The following is a 15,931-nucleotide window of genomic DNA, read 5'->3' as shown; positions in this document are numbered from 1 at the left end:
GCACAAAAGAAAGGTCTAATGTGTCCTGGGAAAAGTTATGTGCAGTTAGAAAACTGATAAATTGGCCCGGTAAGAAAGGGGGGTAAACACTCCGGTAATGAAGACAATGTCTCTGTAATATACCATGATGAACCACTGGTAGAGCAGGGAGTAGCTATATGGAGGCCAAAGGTGGCAGTCACACTCGAGACCTGCAGTCATGGAATGCAGTCACATAAGGTGGATGCGGATGTGTCAGTGTTACTGCAGCAAGCTCAGGAGGGTAGAGAAGAGGACTAGTGGTGGCATGGATTCTGGGGTAGTGGTATTCATGGTGGCAGTTCTCACTCACCAGCTACTCATCACATGCTATTCACAGCCCTCAGATAGAAAGGGTGGGACCAGCCCACACCTAGAAACTGAATATAGGGATGGCATAATAACCTATTTCCCCATATACAGTCTTTTAGAATTACAATTTATTACAGTGACAGTAATACCCCTTGGTCACTGCACAACTAATGTAACATTACGCTATAGGGGGTTGACTATGGTGCTAGACAATGAGTTAATCTATAAAATGCTTGAAGAACACTACGCTTTGTATTACCTGTCTTCCTATGGCCCTGCTCTGAAGGAAGGTAATTATTTTCCTATTCTTCTAGCGTATTTGCCTGTGCATGGTGTGTTTCAGTCCAGTTTATTAAAGAAACAGAATTAGGCTGGGATTTTCAAAAAGCCCTTTTTTCTGCCTTTCATGGCTAATTAAAGAGATGGTTGCTAAGAGATGATCAGAAGCATCACTGCGAGACTCTAATGCACTTTCGTTTTTTTTTCTACCTTTAACATCCAGGTTCTTGACCAGAGTTTGAAGCTTCTACAAGAAGAAGCAGACAGCGCAATGGCCGCTTTAGAAAATTCTTCAACACTACAAGTCAAGCACAGGTCACATGGACAAGAGGCCTCAAGAAATGAACTGAAATGGACAAGCGGCCAAGAACCGGGGCCACAGATAATGCTGGGGAAAGCACATGAGTTTTTCCAGATCTGTGATATTGAGGATAAAGGCTTCATTACACGTCGTGATATGCAGGTAAGAACAGGAGACCAGAGGCAGAATATTCTTTTACACACAATCTAGGAAATAAGTTTGGCTAACATTTTTATCTTACCTAATATGGAAGCAAAAAGTAAGTAAAAAAAGTTTTCCAACATATCAGACTATCATCTCTATATACTGTATATTCCTCTCTTTATCTTTCGATCTTTCATCCTTTTTTCTCTTCTATTATAAAACTATTAATCTATCACATATTCTGTTTTATTATAAACCTCTTTATATCTATCTATCTATCTATCTAAGGCAGCAAAATGAAGGCAGCACTCCGGTCTTCAAATTTTGAAGACCGCAGTGCTGCCTTCATTTTGCTGCCTTACTTTACCATTCCATGTCAAGGAACCGCTGTGGGATTTGCACCTGGCATACCTATATAGTGCTGCTGCCTTTTTTCCTCTATCTATCTATCTATCTATCTATCTATCTATCTATCTACCATTATAAATATCTAGCTTCTTTCTTTCTTTTCTATTATCTATCTATCTATCTATCTATCTATCTATCTATCTATCTATCTATCTAATGCATCATTCTAGACAATATATCAATCCACTATCTATCTACCTCATTTGTATGTGTCTAAATAAACATTTTTTGGATTTAGTACTAGAAATACAGTAGATGATATGTAGGAAGATGGTAAATAAAAGCTCAACTTCACTCTTTGCTTTTATCTTTGGTAAAAAAGAAGCAGCATCTACAGTAACATAATAGATCTAAAGAAAATAGAGCAGTCTAAATGTGTATATCCTGAAGTGGATCTAACACTAAACTATATTGTATTTATTACTACGAGTGTCAGGTAAACTGCATATTCTGGGTTAAGATTCCTCATTTTTTCAAGGACCATTCCAGTCCGTTTTCTGATTTGACAAAGTTTCGTAAAATTTGATCATAGACTCAGTAATAAAAGACGTGACATCACAATGTCTCATAGGTTGGAAGAGAAGGTAGCAACAGAAATGATCTAATATATATTTTGTTAAAAATAGACCGTGTGACAACCTGTGGCTATTCAGATCCTCCTGATATAGTGGCGTTTTCGACCTTGGCTCCTTAAGCTCCTTAACTCTCCCTTGAGTTGATTTGATACAATTGGAAATTCACTATTGTTAGAGACAAATAAAAGCTAAGCTGTAAGCTGTCTACCCCACTGGTGAGGTCAGAGAGGTCTGCCTTATTAATATACATATATATGTATATAGATATATCATCAGACACTTGCACTATTGATTTTCAGTTTACATCTTCTACCAATTCACTGCTTACATTATGAATGCATCCCAGTGCAAAAAAAAAAAATTCTATATTTCCAGTTGATCTCCTGATGTTATTTTTGCAAGGTCTTAGAACAGAATTAAACCATTTGCCAACTTTGGACGATGCCCCATTAAATTACAAAGGTCCCCCCAATATAAGAGAATCGCAGGTTGTTCTATTCCTTGGACTCCCATCAATCAACTATACTCTGGTGGGGAACCTGGCAGCAAGGCTTCGCTGTCTTTCCCAGTGACACCACAGGATCACCACTTATAGTCTGCAGTTAGAGTGCTCCCGCAGTGCCAGACCTCCCTGACTGCTCCCTTGTTGTGTTTCATTTTAGCAAGTGGCATTTATCATGTAGAGAAAGTTAATATAAGCCACTAATGTATTGTTATTACCCATATTGCTTCCTTTGCCGGTTTGCTTTATTTTTCCATCCCAGTATACACTGCTCATTTCCACTTGCTGAAGTGACACAACCCCTACAATGAGAGAGCTGTGCATGTGCGCACCTCTCTTTCTCAGTCCTGATCTGTGTGATCAGTGCAGGCAGGAGAGAAGACTGAAAGATCATTCAAGGAAATACATGTAGGCTCTGACTTGTGCAGTTAAAGGATCTTTGATGATGTCACCAGTGGGAGGAGTCAGAGCGGTATGAAGAGGACTATGCAGTGGATACTGTATTGTAGTGTACACTATAACTTTTGATGTTTATTGTGATGTTAATACTACTAATCATGTGACCACAAGCTCCATTGCTTTTTGTTTCAATGGTCAAAAGTTGACACACTAGGATTAGCCTAAACCTTTAAAGATAGGGACATTGTCTCCTCCACTTCATTAAACTACTGTACCAGGAAAGTTTTAATTAGTAGAAAATATTTATTTTCAATTTCCTGTTATCTAAACAGCCCTTTAGCTTGATTTGCCTAAAGGGGTTGTCCCATTAAAAAATATTCTACAGTTTTCAAACCAGCACCTGGATCTGAATACTTTTCTAATTACATGTAAAATTAAGTATAGCCTCTGAGATATTCAATAAAATGTATCTGTATAGCGCCACATGCAGTTTTTCTTTTTTTTTTTGCTTTTCTTATTTCTTTGCCTCCTTAGCTGTGATAGGGAGATAGCTGCAGCAGAAAGGACCCCCCCCCTGATTTTCAGCAGAAAGGACACTCTCCTTGAGCTGCCAACTTGAGATAGAGCTAGCAGAGCAATTGGAGCAATGAATTGGGAGATCCATGTGAGGTACAGGGCTGGTTGTAACTTTGTTAGATAGAGATTCTCATGTACATACTAGATTTCCATGTTTTACATTAATCATGGGATAACCCCTTTAATGTGTAGCTGTCAGTAATGTGTAGGGTGTGATTTGTATCAGTTTATTATAGTATATAGTATAATATATAGTATATTCTATTGTGGGCATTTATTTTACTGATATCAATTACTTTTTTGTGTCTCTTTATATAATTTTTCAGCGACCTTTACCTTGAGTCAAAAAGAGCTCTGACCAATCAGATTCAGCATAGGATGTGAAATGACATGCTTAGAAAGAGGGCTGAACAAGGGCAGAATGTGAGTGCACATTTTCTCCATTCACTGCTATGTCTTGGCTGATTTCAGAAGTCCCATAGCAGTGAGTGGAGGGCTGGCTGCAGATGCTCGATGTCCTCTCCATACACTGGTATAGCACTTAGCCAAATAGTAGCCTGGCTGTTTTGGAAGTACCACTTAATGGAGAGTATGCCGCATGTGTGGCATGCTCTTCATTCATGCTGGGGACCTGTTCCTGAGATAATAGTGGGACTCCACCCATAGGACATTTATGGCCTACATACTCTAACAACAGCCCCTGCCAGGTAGGCTCTCTGGACATACTGTTTGAGACTTAGATTAGACATATCAATTATTGAGGTTAGGAAGGATTCATTGTCATTTATATTAAATTATTAGTTTTTCCTTCTTCTGGATCCACACAGTATGAAGATACCATGATGACGTTGGTGGATTCATAACTGTGCTATGTAAGTTCTTAACACTGGTCCTTATTTCTTCTAGAGGCTTCATGGAGAGCTGCCTCTTAGCCTGGATGAACTGGAAAACGTTTTCGATACCCTGGATTCAGATGGGAATGGATATCTGACGCTAGAAGAATTCACTACAGGATTTAGTGAGTGTTTTCTACAAGTCTTTGGATAGGTACCGCTGACAAACTACATTTAAAAGGACACTCCAGGCAAAACTGATACCTGGTGCTATAACGAGTGCAGACCCTGAGGGGACGGCAGGTGACTGTCCTCTGTGTTTCTTCAAACCCTTAACTCATACCCTTCCCTGGTGTTTGCAATACTTTCTTTAACACTTTTACATATTGATTAGATCATCCGACCTCTGATGAGACTCGCTGGATTCCTATGAGAGCTTTGGCATTAGTCTAATAGGAATAAATCGAGAAATCGCTTTCCAGTCCAAACAGCAGACACTGAGGGATCCAAAGCAACAGAGGCAGAAAATACATAAAAAATCTATCTAGAAGATTGCTCAAGGAGTTGTGCTGATTTTTTTAAGTTAGCGCTCCCAAAGAGAATGCATAGAGAGGCAGGGAGCACACTCGACCTGTTGGAATGGGACTCCTGTTCGTGGGGTTGGTGCCAGCGTTTGGACCTTGGGCTTGTAAACTTAGCACAACCCCTATGAGCAAACTATAATGTACTGTATAGTAGGGCACTTACAAATGGGGGGAAGAACGAACTGTGCGTCCAGCCCGGTGGGCTTCTGACCACACTTTGACAGACTCCAGGGTCTCAGCTACAACTTCAGGCTTCTAGGAAGGACTGCACTGCACTACTTCTCTAGCCTCTGGCTAGGACCAAAACTCAGGCTCAACTCACCCACAACAGGCAAGACGCCATTCATCTTCCAAAGAGTGGAAAAGAATGGAATGGTTAGTTCCATTCTACCTATAGCTCTGACAGACACACTGCCACCTGCTGGTAAACCAGGCATAATGCATTAAATACAATAAATAACTGTTACATAGCAATACTATTAAGGCACAATATCAAAGGACCTGGAATCAGATATACAGATGACATTACTGGTTAGCCTATTAGATAGAGTAGCAGGTTGTAGGAATGGTAGTGCCCGCTCTGGGGTACTACATATGTAGCTCGCAACCTACTTTGGTGGAACAAGCAGAGTATTTCAGGGGATCTCCGGCTGCTGATTAGCCAGTTATGTTTCTCTGCCTGAAAGGGCAGGCTTGGCAGGGTATTGCTAGCGTTACTTTATTACAGCAGTATTGTTTGTCTTCTATTAATTGTATCACTTTTTATTTGTTGGAGACTGAAGAGGTTTCTGACCATTTACAGAAAGGGCAGAGAAAAGCATCTCACCTGACCAGTCTCTCTTGTGGTAAATTGGATATAAAAATGTCACATGTTAAAGGCATCTGCACATTACTGGCCACACTCACATAAAAATATTTGTTATATTATTTTTTACTCTGCATTTTATGGTTATAGTGTGCGGTTGTAGAAATAGCGCCTTCATTAATCTATGTGTAAAATGTTGACAGTTTTACGGGCATTTCTGGCTCCCAGACAAACAATAGCCTTCTACAAAATGTAAAAAAAACCACCCAAAACATGACAAGCATACTTTGCAGGGGAGGACTGCGAATTCAAGGTGGCCCTGGAAAAAATACTAAAAGTGGCCCCGTTTTGTAGTTGAGTCCAAACTGATGGAAGGCAGGGCCACCAATTCCATATTGTGGCACATTATACCACCCCAACAGAGCCAAATACCACAGTCCATCACAAAATACTGCAGCCAGCAGCACAAAATACATCCCCAAAAGCTTCCACTGGGCAGCTGCGAAGAGGGCCTACGCAGCCCCCTAGGTATCGCCCCACCGGGAAGTTTCCCTGTAAGGTCTATGGCCAATCCACCCCTGATACTTTGGCACCACAAGTCACAGGTCAAATGTACCGCTCCATTATCCAATAAATGATTGTATTATTAATTTCTAGATTTTTTTTAGATTCCAGAGCCACACAATGTCCAGTTAAAACATTACTTTTATTGGATTCAGCATTAAAATCTCAGATAGGCCTCATGCACACGACCGTTGTGTGTTTTAGGGTCCACAAATTGCGGATCCGCAAAACACGGATGGCGGAATGCCACGGACAGCAATTGATATAACTGCCTATTCTTGTCCGCAAAACGGACAAGTAATAGGACAGGTTATATTTTTTTTGCAGACCACGGAACGGAGCAACGGAGTGCTTTTGCGGCCCCATTGAAGTGAATGGGTCCACATCCAAGCCGCAAAGACTGCGGCTCGGATGTTGACCAAAACAACGGTCGTGTGCATGAGGCTATACAGAGTAGATAACCTAGTGCTAATTTCCAGTGGTGCTGGAATCTGCATATATATGGGGTCATATAAAGTACACCTGACAGTTGCCCATAGCAACTAATCAGATTTCATCTTTAACTTTTGACAGCTCCCTTGGAAAATGAATGGAGTAATCTGATTGGTTGCTATGGGCAACTAAGCTAGTTCTACTTTACCCCATAGTGTTTACCTTACTCTGGGAGCTTCTCGCACGCTGGTGTATATCCTGAGGTGGTGAGCTTTCTTTCTATGTCTGATTTAGTTTTTAGGTTCGCAATTTTGACATATAGATGCAAGCTTTAGAGGGAACTACTGTAAATGTATATAGCATGGTACAACTAATAAAGGGACACTTCTGTCAGAAAGGGGTATTTGTTTTCAACTCAATATACGTAGAAAATCTCTTTAGAATTTTTGTCTGTTTTTTATTTTATTTTTTGTTATCACATATTAACCCCTTCCCGACACATGACGTAATAATGCTTCATGGCGGCAAGTAACATCCCGCAGTTGGACATACTATTACGTCATGGTGATCGGGCGGGCACCTGAGCAGTGCGCGCCCGATCACTGCAGGGCCGTGGCAGTCACTAATAGCCGGGCCCCTGCTGTATTGGCCTGCATCGCTGTAAAAGCCAATGCCGGTGTATAAACCCCTTCTATGCTGCGTACACATAGTTATTGCCACGTCCGTAACGAGCGTCTCTATAAATATATCACATGATCCTCCCCATCCTATAAACACCGCAAAAAAATAAATTAAAACTGTGTAAAAAAAAGCCACTCACCAAGCGATCAAAAAGGCGTATGCACCCCAAAATGTTACCAATAAAACGATCACCTCATCCCACAAAAAATGAGCTCCTACATACTGTAAGGCAATCGCCCAAAAAATAAAAAACTATAGCTCTCAGAATATGGAGACACTAAAACATAATTTTTCCCATTTCACCACCTTGACGGCAAGATAGGAGATTGACCCCTGACCTCTGTAGGGGCAGGAAAACAGGGAAAGATTAAATTGCCCCCGCCCCCACTTCAGTGTTTTCCTGTCCCTATAGGGGCCAGGACAGAGAAAGGCCTCTCTGCTCGTCAGGAGGTGAAGATGGATTTATACATGTTTTACCTTTATTCACATTGCCGGCTCATCGGGGGCTGGAGTCTCCCTTAGCTTAGGAATCGCTGTGACTACTCCCGTACTCGCCGGCGGTATATTACCAAAGCTGAGCAGGGGAAAAAGCGCGGACCTCGCATCTGTAGATCGGATGCCTGTGTCCGGGGCTTCCGGCACGTGTGCACCTTCCTTTCCCCTGGTGGGATAAGCAGGTGCAGGCCAGAGTCCCCACGTGGTTGCATTGGTGTCTGACATCACTTTCGGTGGCGCAATGACGCAGTGGGCGTCCCGGAAGTGAGATTCACCGGAGGATTGCGCATGTAAAAAATGCAGGATGCCACGGTGGATCCCGATCTGAGGTCTGAGGATCACGTCCACAAACATGTCGGCCATTACACTCCTGCACCGGTGATTGTAAGTCCCCCATTGGGGAACCCTAACTGTACAGATTGATGGCAAAATGCTGGGGTTTTATGGACAGGGAAACTGTTGGAGGTAGAGACAGATCCTATTGGGCTAGAGGGAAAACGGGGAGGTGGAGCTACCCAAAGGGCAGCCGAGGTAGGGGGTTCCTCCTTAATCCCCAAAATTAGACCAGCGACAAGCAATGGCGCCAGGATTGGGGGAAGACTAAAGGGGTTCTTCTCTCAGTGGGAGAAAATGACATAAAATCTCTGGGTTTTAGACATGGCGAAGGGATACAAGATAGAGTTCTCCTCTCTTCCCCCAAACAAATAAGTGGTCACATCCCCATCGTCAATACGATTAAGAGACAGACTCTGGAAAAGCGTCCTAGAAATGTTAAATCTGGGGGCAATTACAAAGGTTCCCCCCTCTCAAGAAAAGGAGGGTTTCTACTCCACTCTGTTTTCAGTAGCCAAACCGGACGGGACATTAAGGACAATAATAAACCTAAAGGGACTAAACAGGAACATTCTATACAGAAAATTCAAGATGGAGTCTCTTGCGTCCACAATTCAACTAATAAGCGAGAACATGCTAATGTGCACAATCGATCTGAAGGACGCATATTACCATGTACCCAAGGCCGGCGTCAGCACTCGTCATACCCGGGCAAGTGCCGGGCCCACAGCTCCTGCGAGGGCCCACAGCACAGCTGCCAGAGGCCGGAAGCAATGAGCGCTTCCATCAATACAGATGGAAGTGCTCATTGCTGGAGCGCTGGGAGCTGGATCCTGTCACTCACCGCTCAGCTCCCCCGCTCCTCCCCTTCTTCAGGACTGCGGCGCTCTGAATGGTGAAGCAGGAAGACTTCTCCCCGCTCCACCATTCAGCCTGCAGGCACGGATCGCACTGTCAGCATGTGTGGGCGGAGCCTGCAGCCCTGTAATCTGCATAAGCTCTGCCTACATAGTGCTGCAGGGAAGAGAGGTATGTGAGCTTCAGGAATGGGACAAGGTGAGTAGTTACTGTGTTTTTTTGTTTTTAATACCGAGGGTTCACAGAGGACTTTTTTACTATGGAGGGGGCATGGGGAGGACTTTATTACTATGGAGGGGGCACGGAGGACTTTATTACTATGGAGGGGCATAGAGGACTTTATTACTATGGAGGGGGCACAGAGGTCTTTATTACTACGGAGGGGGCATTACTAATTTGAAGGGGGCACACTGGGGGTTTCTACTATGGAGGGAGCACAGATCCACAGGGCATTACTACAATGAAGGGGGCACAGTGGGCATTATTATTGTGAAAGGGACACAGTGGGCATTATTACTGTGAAGGTGGCACAATGGGGATTTTTACTATGAAGTGGGCACAATGGTGATTATTACTATGAAGGGGACACAATGGGGATTATTACTGTGAAGGGGGCACACATCTGTACAAAACTACCCTGAAGGTTGTGTAATGAGGGCAATACTACTGTGAGGGGGTACAATTTTTTTTTAAGTATGGGGGGTGCAGAGAAAGGAACCACCTCGGGTGCCAAACACTGTAGGCACGCCACTGAAGCAGGGAACTATTCGCTCCCCGCTCCACCATTGAGCCGCCAGCGTTCCAAAGCAGCACCAGCACAATATCCTCACACATCGTCCTGCTGATTTGTGTAGGAGGAGCGGGGCAGGCTGGGAATCAGCCTCTGCTCCTCCTACACAGCAGCGAGATGTGTCACAGTATCCTGTTGCTGCTCATGGGGAGTGCGGTTCATGGGAGGAGCCAGGTGATTGAGGCGAGGAGTATTTTTTTGTTGTTGTTTCTTTCACTGCCTGTGAAGGGAGCACATTTGGGCATCACCACTGTGAAGGGGGCACTGGGCACCTATCTTGGCATATCCACCGTAAGAAGGTACATATCTTGGCATATCTACTGTGAAGGGGGCACATATCTTGGCATATCTACTGTGAAGGGGGCACATATCTCGGCATATCTACTGTGAGGGGGCACATATCTTGGCATATCTACTGTGAGGGAGCACATATCTTGGCATGTCAACTGAGAAGGGGCACATATTTTGGGATATCTACTGTGAGGGGGCACATATCTTGGCATATATACTGTGAGTGGGCACATATCTTGGCTTATCTACTATGAAGGGGGAATATCTTGGCATATCTACTGTGAGGGGACACACATCTGTGAGTATACCTGAGGGACTTAAACACTGGGTAGAAAATAAAAGTAGGCACATAAGGACTGATTCACATATATCCGCTCTGTAGGATGCTCTGTGTAAGGTATTTAATTTATAATACATGTAGTTTCCTTGCTGTAAGCGCTGTGCAAAATGCCACAAGGGGGCCCACTGAGACTTTATCGCCCAAGGGCCCACATGTGCCTGGAGCTGGCCCTGCATGTACCGATCAGAGAGCAGTCTTAAAAGTTCCTAAGGTTTGCGCTAAAAGACAGTGCAGGGAAAGTTTGTCATTTCCAGTTCTCAGCCCTCCCATTCGGTATTTCCGTGGCCCCCAGGGTTTTTACCTAAATAGTCATAGAAATGGTAGCTCATCTAAAGAATCACGGTCTAATAATAAAACCTTACTTAGACAACTTTCTAATACTGGCAGATTCCGAAAAATGGATGGAAAGCGACCTAAATTCCTTCCTAGCCTTGCTGGACAATCTGTGATGGATTGTAAATAAATAAAAAAAATCATGTCTTCTTCACCAGACAAGTATAAAATTCTTGGGACTCAGAAATACAGTCATCGTTCCTTCCAAAAGAAAGAGCAACGGGCTTAAGAGGGAAGGTCCAAAATTTCCAGATAATAAATTCATGCTCTATCATGCATAGTGTCGGTTCCTTGATCTCAGTTCCACTTCAGGACTCTTCAACTATGGCTACTGAGGTGCTGGGACAGGAGACAGACATCCTTAGACAGGAAGGTTCTGATCCCACAACATGTAAAGTCGTCACTCACATGTTGGACTCAGTAGGCAAATCTAGTAAAGGGAATGACTTGGCAGAAGTCTCAATTTATTCAAATTCAAACAAATGCCAGCAAAACAGGCTGGGGAGCAACATAGAAGGAAAATTCTTTCAGGGTCTTTGGCCGTAAGCCATGTCGGATCACTCGTCAAACTACAGAGAATTAAGGGTGGTATGGGAGACACTAAAAGCCGCATTGGATCTCATAAAGGGCCATCAGATAAAAATTTTATCCGACAACGTAACAACGGTGTCTTATTTGAGGCAACAAGGGGGAACGAGATCAAAACAACTAATGAAGCTGTCAGGGAAAATATTTTCATGGGCCGAAGAAAATATAAAATCAGTATCGGCAGTGCATCTAAAAGGCTCCCAGAATCAGGTGGCTGATTTTTTGAGCTGCACAACCTTGGACAAGGGCAAATGGTCACGAAATCCAAAGACATTCAGCCTGATAGAACAGATATGGGGTTCTCCAGCCATAAATCTGTTTGCCTCAAGGATAAATGCAAAAGTGAAGCAATTCTGCTCCCTAAACCCAAGAGACAACCCTTGGGTCATAAATGCCTTCTCTCTGACTTGGAATTGGACTTTGGCTTACGCGTTCCCCCCGTTTCAACTGATTCCAAAAGTTATCCAGAAAATTATCCAGGACAGACCAAACCTTATCCTAATAACACCATTTTGGCCAAAACGAAGCTGGTTCTCGATTCTCAAAAATCTTGCTGTATCGGATCTGTGGATACTTCCTCTCAAGAGAGACATCCTGACTCAAGGTCCATTAATACACCCACGTCCAGAATTGTTCAGGCTGACAGCCTGGATCCTGAGTCGGAAATCTTAAAGAGCCAGGGGTTGTCAGAGAAGGTCATCTCCACTCTCAAAGCCAGTAGGAAAAAAGTTACATCTGAGATTTATTTCAAAATCTGGAAGAAGTTATGCTCCTTGTGAAAACAAGACGATATAAATCAGTCAGCTCCAAATATACAAAGAATTCTGGACTTTCCACAACAGGGGTTAGATTTAGGCCTCCGTCCTTCGACTCTGAAGGTGCAGATTGCAGCCCTAAGTGTCTTTTTTTACTCAGATTTAGCTAAGCACCGGTGGATTAAGAGGTTTTTCAGAGCAGTGAGCAGGTTAAGACCCTTTGTCAGACCTAGAATCCCAACCTGGGACTTAAACATAGTACTAAAGGATCCAACAAAAAGTCCACTTGAGCCTCTAGAAGATGCTACAGTCAAAATGCTCTCACTCAAGACAGCCTTCCTTATAGCAATTACGTTGGCTAGGAGAGTAGGGGAAATTCAGGCCCTCTATATCAGACATCCACATTTAACCATTTTGGATGATAGGATAATATTTAAACCAGATCCAGGGTTCCTTCCAAAGATAGTTTCTGACCTCCATAGAAACCAGGAGAGAGTGCTGCCTTCATTCTGCACTCAAAAAACATAAGGGAGGAGGAATTTAATTCTTTAGATGTCAGACGAGTTGTGCTGAGATAACTTGAAGCGTCTAAAGAATTCAGGAAGGCTGACAATCTGTTAGTCCAGTTTGGAGAAAAAAAATAAGGGGAAGGCTGCCTCTAGGGCCTCCATCGCCAGATGGATAAAGCAAACGATCTATGACTGCTACCGACTTCAAAATCTTTCTTTCCCCGTTAAAGTTAGGGCTCATTCCACCAGGGCAGTCTCTTCATTCTATGCAGAAAAAGCAGGCGCATCGTTGGAGCAGATATGCAAGGCTGCGACTTGGTCTAACGTCCATACCTTCATTAAGCATTACAGGATCGACTTGTCAGGATCTTCAGAACTATCCTTTGGTAGGAAGGTCCTCCAAGCCATAGCCCCCCATTAATTAAGTAATCCACCTATCTTGCCATCATGGTGGTGAAATGGGAAAATCTGAATTAGACTTACCGGTAATTCCTTTTCCATGGATCCACCATGACGGCACAGAATTCCTGCCCAAAATGTAAATAAATAGTAGTGTACTTAATTTATGTTAGTATGAAGAAATACTACAGAAAAAAAAGTGTGTCACTGCCTGTGTGTTGTGCTTAAATTAAGTTAGTATGAAGAAATAATAAAATTAAAAAAAGTGTGCACTTATGGTTTAGGTGCATGGGTACTATAGTAATCTGTTAAACACTGAAGTGTGTGTGTGTGTGTGTGTGTGTGTGGGGGGGGGGGGGGCGGAGGCAATCTAATCTTTCTCTGTTTTCCTGACCCTACAGGGTCAGGGGTCAATCTCCTATCTTGCCGTCATGGTGGATTCATGGAAAAGGAATTAACGGTAAGTCAAATTCAGTTTTTTAAAATGCGATTATTGTATTAAAGTGAAATAAATAAAAAGTATACATATATGTATTAAGTATCGCCACGTCCATAACAACCAGCTCTATAAAAATATCACATGACCTAACCGCTCAAGTGTACACAGTAAAAAATAAATAAAATTAAAACAGTGCCAAAAAAGCAATTTTTGGTCACCTAACATCCCATAAAGTGCAACACCAAGTGATTAAAAAGGTGTATTTTAACGCTCCAAAGGGGGGTGGACCCGCTGTGCCACTTACCGGTTTGGCTTTGGGCCAAACGTGGGAGCGGAATCTAAGTGTTCCCCTGGTTTTCACCCTTTATCCCGCTCCAAGATGCGAAAGCTGGTCTTAGCTGCAAGGGAGACACCAGGTCGCTACCGCAAGAGTGGTCTCGGTTAAGTGGCAGCTGGCAAGCACTGGGGATGCAGGCAGGTGGAGCGAGCTGTCACTGGATGGAAAGAGCGTAGCAGCAGAGTCAGATGAAGCAGAGCTGAGTTAGTGATTTAGCAGAGCTGGAGCTGTTAGAACAGCAGAGCTGAATAGCTCAGGTGCAGCAGGTGTAACAAGCTGAACAGCAGACAGAGGCGTGGTTGACAATCCGAATCATACACTTGAGAGCAGCGAGGTACAGGAGGATCAGGCAGAGACGAGGTCAGGATACAGGCTAAGGTCGGAAGCAGGATAACACCACAGGAACAACAAGCTGGAACCTTTGCTGTAGAAAACTACAATATTGCTCAGGCATCACAGGAAGGGGGGAAGCACCCTTATAAAGGTGGTGCCTGGCCAGGATTGGAGAAAAGGCGGAATCAGGAGCGTGCACGAAAACCTTAAAGAAACAGGACGCGCGCGGCTCATGCAAGGTGCAACTGAAGCTGTCGCCGCCTGCGGGAAAACGGGAGCCTGCAGCGGAGAGGAGGAGCCTTGTGTGCAGTTCGACTGAGGTACGTAGCAGGATGAGCTGCACGTTGGCGGCTGCCAGCTACTATTGTTACACATATGCACCCCAATAAAACCTCATCCCGCAAAGAATGATGCCCTACCTAAGTGTCATGGAACCATGAACCAGACGTACAACAAGAGATAAGTGGAAATAAGAAGGCTTTATTGAAAATCCAGCTGTCAGGCAAAAGTCCAAACGGATGGCTAAACCGAAGCAGGGTCTTGCGAAGCCAGAGGTCAGGAACCAGAAGGGTAGTCAGACGAGGCCTGGATCAGGAACCAGCAGGGTAGTCAGACGAAGCCAGGATCAGGAACCAGGAGCAGCAGCAGTCTTAGAAGCATGTGAACACAGGAGGACCAAGCAAGGAACTGAAGCCACAGACCTCCTATATATATGAGCTAGGCATCCAGCTCCTCCCAGTGGGAAGGAGAAGCCGCAGGGTGGGAGGCTACAAGAAACCCAGAAACCAAGATGGCCGCCAGCACATGTCAAACGAAGGAGAACAGCAAGAAGGTAAGACCATGACAGTACCTCCCCCTCAAGGGCCCCTCCTCCGCGGAGTAAAGAACGGTTTCTGAGGGAAGCGTGCATGGAAGGCTCGGAGCAAGGCAGGAGCATGGACATCTGCGGAGGGAACCCAGGAACGCTCCTCTGGACCATAACCACGCCGATGGACCAAAAACTGCACCCGACCGCGGACCAGGCGTGAGTCCAGGATATTGCTCACCTCATACTCCTCACGATTGCCCACTTGGACCGGACGGGGCCGAGGAACCGAGGAAGTGAAACGATTACACACCAGTGGCTTCAACAGGGAGACATGAAACACGTTGGAGATCCGCATGCCAGGAGGAAGCGCAAGGGCATAGGCTACCGGGTTTACCCTGCGAAGCACTCAGAAGGGACCAACAAAGCGAGGCGCCAGCTTGGGAGTGGGCACTCGAAGGTTGAGGTTGCGGGTGGACAACCATACGCGGTCTCCGACCTGGTAGGAAGGAGCGGGCGCTCGTCTGCGATCAGCCTGGAGTCTCTGGCGCCGCGCAGAGACCTCAAGGGACCTCTGGATCTGTACCCAAGAAGCACGTAGGACGGAAAGGTGATCCTCCACAGCCGGAATATCCTGGGGAGAGAATACCTCCGGTAACACGGCAGGTTGGAACCCATAATTGGCCATGAAGGGAGACGTCCCAGAGGAAGAGTTCACCGTCGTGTTCCTGGCAAACTCAGCCCAAGGCAGGAGGTCAACCCAATTGTCTTGGTGATCGGAGACATAGCAACGAAGGAATTGCTCCAAGGCCTGATTGGATCGTTCTGCGGCCCCATTGGACTGAGGGTGGTAGGCCGAGGAGAAAGAGAGATGAATCCCCAACTGGGAGCAAAAGGCGCGCCAGAACCTGGA

The 15,931-nt window shown here is 44.6% G+C and overlaps 1 protein-coding gene across 2 annotated transcripts in view; it reads left to right on the top strand.

Moving 5' to 3' along the window:
• The window catches only part of CRACR2A (calcium release activated channel regulator 2A), a 181,379-nt gene that overhangs the window by 76,179 nt on the left and 89,269 nt on the right, over nt 1-15,931 (top strand). For both annotated transcript variants that reach the window (XM_044277943.1, XM_044277942.1), the window contains exons 2-3: nt 833-1,072; nt 4,421-4,532. In XM_044277943.1, coding sequence (XP_044133878.1) covers nt 881-1,072; nt 4,421-4,532 — 304 coding nt within the window. In that variant the 5' untranslated portion in view covers nt 833-880. The remainder of the gene's footprint in view (nt 1-832; nt 1,073-4,420; nt 4,533-15,931) is intronic.

Source organism: Bufo gargarizans, chromosome 2 (genome assembly GCF_014858855.1).
Source record: "Bufo gargarizans isolate SCDJY-AF-19 chromosome 2, ASM1485885v1, whole genome shotgun sequence".
In the NCBI taxonomy this organism is placed as follows: Eukaryota; Metazoa; Chordata; class Amphibia; order Anura; family Bufonidae; genus Bufo; species Bufo gargarizans.
The sequence above is the reverse complement of the archived record's forward strand: the minus strand, read 5'-3'. Positions and strand labels throughout refer to the sequence as shown.